This window comes from Electrophorus electricus, chromosome 13, assembly GCF_013358815.1.
Source record: "Electrophorus electricus isolate fEleEle1 chromosome 13, fEleEle1.pri, whole genome shotgun sequence".
NCBI classification, from domain to species: Eukaryota; Metazoa; Chordata; class Actinopteri; order Gymnotiformes; family Gymnotidae; genus Electrophorus; species Electrophorus electricus.
This window is the reverse complement of record NC_049547.1, coordinates 9,243,865-9,256,678: the sequence shown is the minus strand read 5'-3', so window position 1 is coordinate 9,256,678 and position 12,814 is coordinate 9,243,865. Positions and strand designations below refer to the sequence as shown.

General features: G+C 38.7%; 1 protein-coding gene across 1 annotated transcript; it reads left to right on the top strand.

Moving 5' to 3' along the window:
* Positions 1-11,122: 11,122 nt before the first annotated feature.
* On the top strand, positions 11,123-12,718 carry prph2la (peripherin 2-like a). The gene is made up of 3 exons (XM_027000276.2): positions 11,123-11,703; positions 11,813-12,059; positions 12,452-12,718. The coding sequence occupies exons 1-3, from the start codon at positions 11,123-11,125 to the stop codon at positions 12,716-12,718; spliced, it is 1,095 nt and encodes a 364-aa protein (XP_026856077.2).
* The last annotated feature ends 96 nt before the right edge of the window (positions 12,719-12,814 follow it).

Sequence of the window (12,814 nt, the reverse complement as noted above, 5' to 3'; positions counted from 1 at the left end):
AAAAACTCACCTTATGCTGAGCTGTGTGTCTTCTGCATATGTGGGTGAGAGCAGAAATATCCTGACCCATTCATTTCTGCCTGAGGTTATCGGACATCGGTAAAGAAAACACAGGCCATGATGAAAGGCTGTAATAGAGGCTATTCCTTTTCAAAAGCACATTGACTTATCAACCCAAGGAATACTTTACGGAGCAGATGTAAAATTATCTAGAGGCACTGATAAATAATTGGCTGTTTTACCCTCCATAACAAATTATATTCATATGATATCTGTCTGAATCACACAGCTGTGCTACATATATTTGCTCTTCAAATGGATTAGACTCTATTCATATAACAGCAAACATAAAACATGACTGCCAAGATTAATGGTTTTATATCCATCAAACACACTACAAGAGAATTTCTTAAAGTATGCTTTTTATAAAACTCATGCTTTAAGGATTATATGAGTATTCTACATCTTAACTACTGTGGAAAATCATGTCATAATTTATATCCAGAAAGGCCTGTGGATTCCTAGTCAGTATAGGTCACTTGGGTATATCATTTTATTAGTGCATTAATCAAAGGATAAGCTGTGATCCCTACCAAACACAGCTGTAGCCAGAGATACAGCTGACGAAGGGCCTGCATACAGCCCGTGTCAGATGATAAAGGATCACAGTTAATGAGCTTCATCTTAGACAAACTGCACGAAATAAAAGTAAAATTTCCAGGCGGCCTGATTTGTCATATATTGGTAACATCAAATAAAATATTCATCCAAAATGTTACATATTAAGCAGTAATTATTAGTGTCTGCCAGGATATTGGATGATCCGAAAAGCATTTTTAAGATCACTCATCTGAACTCGAAATACAATCCAGGGCAGACACTGAGTGGCAAAGACTGGTTAAGAAAGTTCAAAGTGTCCAAAACCAGCTAAGACTGGTTAAGACTATATAAGACTGTTTAAGGATACCTATCCTGTTTTACATTTAAATCCTCTCCATTAGAATGTACTTAGCACACCGTAGTACAAGACTCTCATTGGATACAAGATAATTTACTAGTGCCTTCTTCAAAAAACAACATTTAAAAATCAAACAATTGCATATTTCCAATATTATTATCTTTGCATCTGAACACACAAGAATAATATGCATAGATGAGGTCATTCTGAAGTACTGAGGTTTCAGACATTAACACAACACTGCCACCATGTGGTCTGATAGGCCTAATCAAGCACACTTCCCTCAGTGTCTCTACCTCTGTTCACTTAGCAAGTAAAACTGTATTGGCACTGCTGAGTACTGGGTCTACCAGAACCTGTTCTTGTTCTCCCCTCTATTGGTTACAGATTGGCTCTTAAGATTCTAGTCATCCTACAGCAGAGGGTGCTGTTTTCTCTGTGCAGTAAATCAGAGCTAAAGAACAAGATGTAAAGTAAGGCATCAGTGTTCAGAATGGCCACACAAAGCATACAGGCATTTGATTTGAACATCAGAAGAGATCTGCTTAATGGCAGACAGCAGCCCTGCCAAGGTTCATCCCTAAAGCCTGCTTGCAATTTATTGTGGCTCACTTGGTCTGATGAGGTCTAGAGGAAATGATTAACAGAATAGAATAATAATTTATTGTCTACAATTTAGCAATTTGTCTTCAGTCACTCATGGCATTAAAGTATAAAATGTTCACACCATTCAAACACTCATGAAATGTACAACATAGCGCACATAGATGACATACACTGTAAATGCATCATATATTACAAGCCTAAACAGTTCACAATTTCCACTCCATGTGGTAATTGGACCTCCATAAGGACCTCTTATAAATGTTCCTAGTTGCCCTCAGCATCCTATAATGTCTGCTTGATGGTGATTGTTCAAATCGTGAATTGAGAAAATGTAGTGCATCCTTAATTATTTTCAGTGCCTTTTTGTAAGTGTGAGCCCTATACAAATCTTCTGTATGTCTGTGACTCCTTCCTACTAATATACTGCCAATCCTCATGAGCTTGCATTTGCTTTTGCGGCATAAATCCTCAAATCGTGCTGTCATATCATAGCATAGAGTTCTTTCAACCCGGGAACGATATGCTAGTTCAATAATGTTTTGACTAATCTCATACTTACATTGTTTTTAATTAAATAAAGCTGCTGTAACGCTTTTTTTTTGTATTTGTCATCACAGTTTGCATCCAGAACTGTTCTGAGATTAAAATTACTAACTGTCTCTATTGGAAGACCCATAATCTCTATCACTGATATTCACTCTTCTACTAAAAATAATTTCCTATGTCTTCCATATATTGAATTCCAATTTAGTAATTTGATACCACTCTTGAAAGGCAGTGACATTCTTTAAATATTGTTCCTCAGCGTATGCATCATTTTCATTTAGTAATCTAAGTAAGGCCATGTCATCTGCATATTTGAACAAATTAAAACTGGACCAAGAATAACAGGAGTGATAATCCTTGGGGAACACCACTATTTGACCAACCATTTAGATTTCATTCTATCCACAAAAGAATTCTTCCATTTACCCTTAAATCTATTAGGTGCTGCAAGAGAATATGCATTTTCATCATATTAAACAAGCACTAAAATCTATAAAAAGCACTCTGGCATAATCTTTGAGCTGCTGAAAGTAGCAACCCACTCTATTACAGAGCATAACTTTGGCATTTTCTGTGCCACGGTGAGTTTTGTACACAAACTGAAGTGGATCTAATTTACCTCCTATGCTATACATTAAGCGCCTTCCGAATAATGTTTTCCATTGATTTGCCTAGTACAGACGTTATGATTAAAAGCCGATGCTCCAAATATTTTAGGATGAGGAATTATATTAGTCATTTTCCAAGAATGTGGTACTATGCCTTTATCTAGAAGCTCTGGAATAGCTGAGTAAAAACTCCTTTCAATTGATGGATACATTCCTTAAGTACTCTGCTTCTCAGACCATTTGGGCCTGAGGATTTCCTGGGCTGTATGCAAGCAAGGCTAGCTGCAACTTTATTTTCCATCACCCTTATGTGAGGATAGGAAGAAATGCCACTAAAAAGACTCCCACATAGTATTTTAAAATCCCCTCTTTCGAACCTATTATAAAATCTGTTGAGATCCTCTGTGAGCCATTTATGAAATGTAAAGCTACCTTCCTTGCTTTCCTGCCTGCCCTACCCCTCATGTGATCCAAACCATCCTGTGCTTCCTGATCAGAAATGTTTCTCAGCCTTATCTGTATATACTTCAATTTTGCTTTTTTAACTTTCCTCTGCAGTTCTTTAGTTTTCGCCGCAACCATATCCATATCAGCACTTGGCAGTTGGACTTTCTGCCTTGCTCAAGGTGCTGGACTCAGCAGTGCATGTGGAACTAGTGTTGGGAGAAGCGCAGAGAAGAACCTGGAGCTGATGGATGTGACAGCCATACCTCCTGGGGTCTTGAATGCTCTTAGTAAGAACCGACCCGTGGCACCCTGGAAATCATAATGAAAGTCCTGCCAACATTCTCATGTGGAGGAGACAGAGTATACAATAAAAACAAAGATCAATTATCAACATCTGCCAGCCAGTAAAGCTAGCTGTTTATCATAATATAGACATGCAGCCTATATAAATAAGTACAGTATGCACATTCATTGAAGACAATGACTCAGAGAAAAGAAAGCGATGTAAAAGTCATTAGTAAGATAATTAAGCCCTGTGAAATATCACTCACCTTCAAAGGCTTCACTTCCAGACAGGTGCTGGCTCTTGATGCTTCAGCAGAAATCATGTCCATAAATGCTCTCAGCCTTCTGTTCAGATCGGAAAATGTTCAAAGTCTCAATCACATTTTCTGCACTAACAATGTCATTGTACACAATATTCTTTGCAGAAAAAAAGATTCTAAAATACTAGCAACAAACACATGCAAATAAATGTAATACATGGATTGGTTAGAAATGATCATAGCAATAAATGGCTTGGTTCATCATAACCAGGTATCAGGAAACTTGATCTGCACAGGACAGTGCAGACTATTTGTCCTTATTACTGTAGCTCTGAAGTAGGCAATTAAGTTCACTCGTTAACCTAAAAGCATCAAAAATGAACTAGTACATAATTATTATTTGCATATGAAACACATGCCATTATTAAATTATCATTTTCAACTAAAGCTGTAGAATAACAGAAATATGCTACTTCTTTAGTTATTTGCCTTTTCATTTCACTTACACATTTTCAGTCACACATTTAGAACATCCACCACTTATATTTTATATTTTTTCCACTTGCACTGCATGACAGAAACCAAATCTTTATCCAAAACCTTTTGCAAAATCCTATCCTAACCATTACACAAACTCTTGTTGAAACCTTAATTCTGGTTTTCAAGCTCCATGAAACTGCGTCATAACAAAAACAGCTACGATGTAACAAGAACATCTGGGCTCATAAAATACCCATTTCACAGTTTACACTGGTTCCTGGTGCAAACTGGAATGTGCTCGGATTCTCTAACCATTTAATGTTAGTAACAGAAGGTCATCAAATAAATTATGAAAAACTGGGAGAGCCACTACTTTGTTGAGCAACACCTGGGGTACCTTTATTTACAAAATCAAGAAGTGATAGTGAGGAGAAAAAAGGTGAACAGTAGAGATAGATTGAGGCTGTCAGAAGTGCAGGCAGTGGTTGGCCAGTGGGGCAGAGGGAAGCAGCAATACCACTAGCTTAGCTGTATCCACCTTGTATCAGTGTGAGTATGAATAGGTCAATATGTGCTGCCAGCCGTGTCGCAGTTATGCTGCCTTGGCTGCCCAAAACAGTGGTGCTGCCTTTCAGCACCATGGACAACACCCCAAACTTGTGCTTGTATTTCACTATTTCACTATTTTGCTTTGTTTTGATTTCTATGATGTGACTCTCAGGTGGGTCTGATTTGTTTCCTTGTATTGCACTATTACACATCCCTGAACTAGAAACACTCATTAAAGCTGAGTACAATACTAACATATAAAAACAGGCAGTATTGTCGTAGGTTTAAGACTATCAGATAAAATGACTTGGACAGCATAAGGGGTCAAACCACAAAGCAGAGTTAGACAATCAGACACAGCCAGCTCTTTCGTGCATTCCCCGAAAGACATCACCTGTGTGGCGACCTCTAGAGTCAGAATGAGTTTACGGCGGCAGGAGTCAAGTCCTCACAGGAGATCTAGCCATCATCCTGTAGATGACGTTCTCATCTTTAGGCACAAAAAATGGACGCTCCCATTTCTAGATGGGACATCACTTCTGACAGCATGTAAATGGTGGGGATGGGCAGGTTGTAGTGGGGCATCATGACTGGACATTTGGAGCCAGAAGAGACAGTAATGGAGACAGAAGCTTCTGAACAGAAATCAAGAAAAGGGGCAAGCTATTTTAATAAATATGCCCAATTTTACATAACGTTACAATTATAGACCCTGGAGGTTGGTAGTATTCTAAATATCACTATTAATAACAACACTTTTACCATTACTAATATCTATGGTCGAAAACACTGATGATCCTTATTTTTTTTCATGAATTCTTCACACATGTTCTGAACATATCAAACTCTCCAATAACAATAGATGGAGATTTTAACACACTTTTGGATTCATCTGTGGACAAAATAGCTCATTCAAACTACACGCAGCTGGAACTCTACAGAAACAATAAAACAGTTCATGTGGTTTTATTGGGTCTTGGTAACAGCTGGCGATTAACACATCCAAAAAGCAAAGAATTTACATATCACTCATCAGCACACAATTCATGTTCACACATTGGCTATTTTCTTATCTTAGTAATTTTATGATATCAAACATTTTACATAAAAAATACACACAATTACAATTAGAGACCATGCCCCCATCTTAAGAGGAAAAATGATGTCAAATGCTACATATAAGAAAAAGAAAGAATTAGAAAATGAAATAAATTTAGAATCAATAATAGGTGAATTAGAAAATATGAATATAAATAATCCATCCGAACAAACCAAAAATAAGTTAATAGAACTTAATCACCAGTTAAACGATTTGATAAAAAACAAAAATTCCCACTACAAAGACTCAAAATATTGAACTCACCAATAAGTCTGGAAAGTATCTAGCAAATCTCATTAAGTGAAATAAAAAAAATTTAAAAAACCCTCCCAATAATCTCAGTCATAAAAACTCAACAGGGAAAACCTGTAGAAATATTTTTGAGAATATACAGCTCCGGAAAAAATAAGCGACCACTTTAATTTTTTCTTAAATCAGTATCTCCACATGTACAGCAGCCATTCTGAATTTTGGAATTTGGAAGAAATGTTGCCAGTACTTTATAGAATAAAACAAAACTGCTCAGCCTGGTCAAACACATACCCATCAACTGTAAAACCTGAGAAACTGATCATTTTGAAGTGGTCTTGTAAGGGTTGGCACCAGGCCAAGGCCTTAAGTCCGGCACACTACCAATCAGACTTGAAGCCCAACAGCTGTGCTAGGTCTATATAAGCCCAGTGACCCAGTGCTGGGTTTTTGCTAAAGTGTTGAGCCAAGCTCCTAGGCAGTAACTGTGTGTATTGAGGTCTGTGAGCCCCCTGTGCTACACCTCTCTTCTGCTCTTTGAGGGTGCCTGTGTTTTTACACTCCCCCTTTCTCAGCTTCCCTTAGTTACTTCTCTTAGTTGTTTTCCCGTACATCGGGGCTGCCATTCTTCCTGTGGCATCCTTTGCTTTCCCTTTTTTCCATGCTCGGCACGGTTATTTTTCCCCCCACCCATTTTTCGTCCTCCATTCCTTTGAAGTGCGATATATGCGCAGGTTGTTTCATGGCTGCTGCAGTCTAGCGGGAGCTGGTTCACCTTGCAGCAATGTGGCTAGCGTTTGACTCTCCACCTTTGGTTTTTTACTTCTTTTGTTTTACCTGTTCTAAGATCTAACTGTTCTGCACACAGGCCCACCATCATTAAAGTGTGGTAGCTCACCCAGTGGAGTGCTGGCGTCATTACCTATCTGACTTGGGTTTGCACCCCATTACAGTTCTCTTATTTTTTTCCCCAGAGCTGTATATTCATCAGACCAAGAATCAGAATTAGAAGACATCAAAATAATTTTTTGGATAACGTCAATCTCCCAAAATTAACAGAAGAACAAAAACAAATACTTGAAAACATAATATCATAAGAAGAATTTCACAAAGCCTTAAATCACATGCCTAACAACAAAGCTCCAGGACCTGACAGTTTCCTTGTCAAGTTCTATGAACATTTTTGGCCAACTGTAGCTCCACGTTTTAACAGACTGGTACTAGAAATTAAACTAAATGAAAAACTACCAACAAATATGAATACTGCCATAATCTCTCACCACCTTAAACCAAATAAAGACCCCACACTACCCTCTAGTTACAGGCAACTATCACTTATGAATACAGATACAAAAAAGAATCAAAAGAATAATGCATGATCTAATACATACAGACCAAACAGGTTTCGTCAAAGGCTGTTATTCCTCCAAAAATATGCGCGGGATGTTGAATATACCTCAATATACCTCACATCAAAAAATATCAACAGCAGTGGTCACCTTGGATGCAGAAAAGGCCTTTGATAGGGTAAACTGGAAGTTCTTATTCGGTATGCTACACAGATTTGGATCTGGAGAATCATTTATTAAATGGGTCCAGATTCTTTACACTGCACCTAAGGCCACAACTAGAAATATCCCAGTCAAACATACATGCATGCATACATATATACAGACACACACACTCGCATAATGGTGAAGGTGGCTCATACATATTCTATATACATTTCTTGTTTGTCTGTTCTTCTGTCTGTCTTTTTTTCCTCTCTCTTTCCTATTCCCCTGTTTCACCCATGTTATTCATGTCTGTTCATATGTTTTGTAACCCCCCCCCCCCCCAGTTGGACACAGTGAGAAGTTACAAATAAACAAATAAATAAAGTCCTAAAAGTTCTCCAATGAGGGGGTGAGGGGGTGAGGGGGTGGGGGGGTGGGGGGTTTGGCAGAAAAAAAGACGAGGGACAGTGATGGATGGATGGATGGATGGATGGAATACGTAGTCTGTGGAACAGGAATGAATAGGTCAGAACTAAAGGGATTAAATCCACATCTTCATAATCTTTTTTTATTTTTTATTTGTTCTGAATTTCCTGGTGAGGCTTATGGTGTAGCAGGCTGAGAGGATGAACCCATACTTTTCTATTTGACTCCTGTGGGACACACAGATGCTCCCTGGCCAGCTATGAGGTATAATCTTTCCAGCAGGTCCTAGATTTGCCTCTGGGCCTCCTTCAAGAGGGACGTTTTATTTACATTTTTTTTTACACTAAAATAGCAATTAGTAAAAAGCAGGAATTATTCCCCTTCCAACAGCCAACAAAATCTTTGTGGGGTAAGCAACATTTTTACATTCATTCATGTCCAAGATAGAGAGATCTGAACTGTGATGTTTATAGGCATGAAGCAGACTCCTCTATAAATGTAGTAATTTCTTTACAGCTCCAATTATTCACAGTCCAGACAAAACCATAAGGGTAGTCCACAGGGAAAAACAATCAAAAACCAGGGAGACAGAATACAAACAACAGCCCTAAGTAGGGGCACACGGAGAGACCGACAGGAAAACAGCAACAAGCAGTGCATAAACCAAGTTAGAGCTGAGATGTAAACAGATGCACATGGACAGAAGTCAGGGACAGCAACAGGGCAGGAAGAGAGGAGACCAGGAGAAATGACATGGACTGATACCAGAACGCAGGCTTCTTGAGATGATTATTATCACGTCCTTCCAGAAAGTCAGAACTGAGGGAAAATACCAGAAGACACGAGCATGGGTGACAGTAATTTCCAGTGTGCAAGTTTGTTTTCTGTTTAGGAGTGAAGTCTTGCTATGGCAGGTGGATACTGGTTTATGACTGTATTTTTCAGGCATTCAGACACATTTTCAGTTATTTCAATGTACAGGTCTTTATCCAGTGATATAATGCCATGGTATAACTTGCTTATAAGACCTTTATTATTTTCGGAGTTACGAGCATCAGCATGAATGACATAAATGATTATTGGTAGTTCTCTTGGTTTAAAGCCTTTTAGCTTTTTATGAAAATAATGAATAATAACAAAGCTGTATATATGATCAAAACTATTAAGTTCTAATTTTTTCACCATTTTGCATAAAGATGTGTTGCTATAATAGATCCATTATCTACAATCTTGCAAAGATGGTGTGAAGTCAGGGTCATATGCCAGTCATCTAAGCACTTTAACCTCTCTTTGGAATTGAAAAATGTTAAACCCCATCTACTCATACTTTCAGTGAAAATTAATCCATTCACTTGTCTGCAGCATTTCTTTCTCCCTGCCAATGATTATATTAGTGTATCTATTAGGTATAACTACATATTCTTCAGGTTGGCTTAGATGGATCACACCAGTATACAGGTGGTTTTGACTGACCTGCTAGATAATGATCCCTTAGAGATAGGAGGGCAAAGCCCTGCTACTTCCTCTACAACTGTAAAGAATTTCACCCTTGAGCTCTTTTTATTATTAATTATTATTAATTATTATTATTAATTGTTGTTGATAATGATGAATCATGATGAATCCAATTTCTAAATTGTTTCAGGGAAATTTCCATCCTGCCTTTCAGCATCACAGAAGAAGTTGCAGTAAAGGTGCTATTAACGGGAAAGCTGTATTAGATGGACTAGATCGACAACACTGGGAAGGCTGATTGAGTTTTTAGAAAGAAAGGAACATACAGACAAACATTATTGAGCTAAATTGTAAATGACATAAATGATAAAAACTAGTATTCCCTTAATGCTCCCATCATGCTTCTATAAACCTGATCATCTTTAAGATACTGCCAGATCATGACCAGCCTTTCCAACCCTCCCCATAGCAACACTGCTCCTACTCACACACACACACACACATCCATCAGTAAGATTTGTGTAGGTGGCAGAAGGCACCCTCCCTTCCTAATCCGTCTGGTCTGATTACGGATTACATTAGGATTATGGAGAGGCTTGTGACAGTGTCCTCAACACATACACTCCAGTTTATCACAGCATTTTATTATGTAAAAACCGAGGATGTCTAATCAAGAAGAAAAGGGAAACAAGCTGAAAGTGGGACATGAGGTTGCAAAGAATTAAGTGAGAGAGCAGAATTGCTTTGGTGAGAATTACACTGTTTACTGCTACTGCTAATTCTATGTAGTCGTTTCATTCAGCCTGATAAATCATTTGCAGGGGTGTCTGTGTCTGAGAGAAAATTAATTCTGTTTGGTCTGTACTAATAGATTAATATTAAGAGATTTTAGTTCTAAAATATGCATTCATATTGGCTTTTGCAGAAACAAAATGCAGCTGTCAGCTTGTTCCTTGTATGTTATTCTTGCAGCTCCAAGTACCTATTTGTAAACATCTTGCACACAGGTGTATATCATGATTTCATCCTCTTCAGAGAAAAGCTGAATTATTTTGATAATTTTGAATTATTTTAGAAATGTTTTCTAAAAACACCTGGAGAAAATGTAATCCTAACAAGTACAGGAATTTTGTGAGGAATGTAAACTAACTTCAGCTCTGTTTTTGTTTTAAGCTTTTAGGATATTCTTTAAGATGTTATCAGGAAGGAAGACCAACATCCACTATTTGAAAGACTGAGCCAGTGTATTCAAAAAAAAAAAAATCATTTCTTAAATCTGATGGAAATTTGGCATTACTACAAAAGGCTTTCTTACATCTGATGGACACTTTTCCTTCCCCATTTGCTTGTTCCTGGACTTTCCGTATCTGTTATTGAAGCCAATCTATGCCACTGAGAAAGGACTTTCTTTACTGATGAGATGGTTTGATGGTTTTTCAATTAAATTAAGGCTGCCTTTAATAACATTAAAAAAACACTGCCCTTTCACAGCACTTCCTCTTACTCCTCCTCCTCAGACCATATAGCTAAATTTAAAGTGCACATCTATTTTTTCTGTTCTTCAAGCCAATCTCTTACTATACACTAACGACCCTATAAAACCTCACTCAACTTTTCACAAGTTGATACCAACACCACCAGGGCAAAATAATCCAAAAATGGCTGTCCTGCGGGTGAAGTTCACTAAAGGTCAAAGGGACAAGCTGGCTCAGATGTTGTGGCTGTTGAACTGGGTCTCTGTGATGACTGGAATTATTCTCTTCAGCCTGGGCCTGTTTGTAAAGGTGGAGTTCAGTAAGAAGGAGGAGCTGATGGCTGACAGGGACTTTCAACCTGTGCTGAACTTGCTAATTGCAGTGGGCCTGATAGCTTGCATAATCAACCTTCTAGGTGGCAAGATCTGCTACGACTGCGTGGACACCAATAAGTTCCTTCGCTGGAAGCTGCTGATTCTCCCCTACATTATCTGCTCGTTCTTCTTCACTGGCTGCATGCTGGTCGGAGCTCTGATGTGCTACAGCATGCAAGAGGAACTACAAGAATCTCTAGCAGAGGGACTTCGTGATGTCATGCGCTACTACAAAGACACCGACTCACCAGGCCGCTGCTTCTTAAAGCACACCATGGACCTACTGCAGATCCAGTTCCAGTGTTGTGGGAACAGAGACCATAGAGACTGGTTCCATATACAGTGGATCAGCAACCGTTACCTGGACATGTCCAAACGGGAAGTAGTGGAGTAAGTAGATATTTTTCAGAACTTAAGACTGCGAGTATGATATTAATGTTTTTATGAGATAATTCAAAAAGCAGCCTCCACTTTTCTGAAACTTTTCATTTTTTTTCAGTCGTTTACATAGCAACGTGGAAGGGAAGTACCTGCTGGACAGCGTTCCTTTCAGCTGTTGCAATACAAACTCACCTCGGCCCTGCATTCAATACCAAATCACGAACAACTCAGCTCACTTTAACTATGACTATTTAACAGAGGACCTCAACTTGTGGAAGAGGGGCTGTCACCAGGCCTTGGTGGAATACTACACCAAATTAATGCATTCCACTGGCAGCACAGGGCTTCTGATCTGGCTCTTTGAGGTTTGCACTGACACAGGAGAGTCAACTGAACACTTACTTTGCTGTTTTTGGTCACAAGAAACAAATAAATAAAAATGATAAATTCCACTTCATAAGAAAATTAACCATTTCATTCAAGAGTGGTGAAATTTCCTTTGCGAGTTCCTTGTGTTAACTAGTACCACCTCAAGTTTCTGTCTTTGTACACTAATCTGTCATTAGCCATGAAAATTCCATGCATTTATGTCAAATCCTGCACTGAGACAGGCTAGTTTCCTGTGGTTGTTAACATGAAGCCATACTGAACTCTTGCTAATTAAAAAACATAAACATCCCAACTTTTTCCTTTTTTCTAAGATGTCAAGCAGCAGATTGTAACGTTTGCTCCGCTCAATCTCTCTTTTCACTGACAGCTTTCAATACTGACTGGCGTCCGCTACCTGCAAACTGCAATGGAGAACGTCCTACGGCAGGGAGACCCAGAGTCGGAGTCTGACGGATGGCTACTGGAGAACAGCCTTGTGGAAACGGCACGCAACAACTTCAATATCCTCAAAAACCTTGGCAAAATCAATCAGATCGACACAGCCACAAACGGAGATCCCAACATTGACAAACCTTCCACAGCAATCTATGGGCTTGATAATGTGCCTTCAAAAACAATGCCTGTGGCCTCTTGACCTGGTCCTAGTTTGTTCCTTTAGATTTTACCAGATTTTACCAGCTGGCCAACTTACAATGGTTAATGGTCGTATACAGCAGTCTTGTATAACAGT

Bases quoted from the DNA above. Each gene is read 5' to 3' on its own strand.
- prph2la (XM_027000276.2), top strand. From the start codon at position 11,123: ATGGCTGTCCTGCGGGTGAAGTTCACTAAAGGTCAAAGGGACAAGCTG. The intron at 11,704-11,812 runs GTAAGTAGATAT...ATTTTTTTTCAG, and splicing joins TCCAAACGGGAAGTAGTGGA to TCGTTTACATAGCAACGTGG. The intron at 12,060-12,451 runs GTTTGCACTGAC...TTTCACTGACAG, and splicing joins TTCTGATCTGGCTCTTTGAG to CTTTCAATACTGACTGGCGT.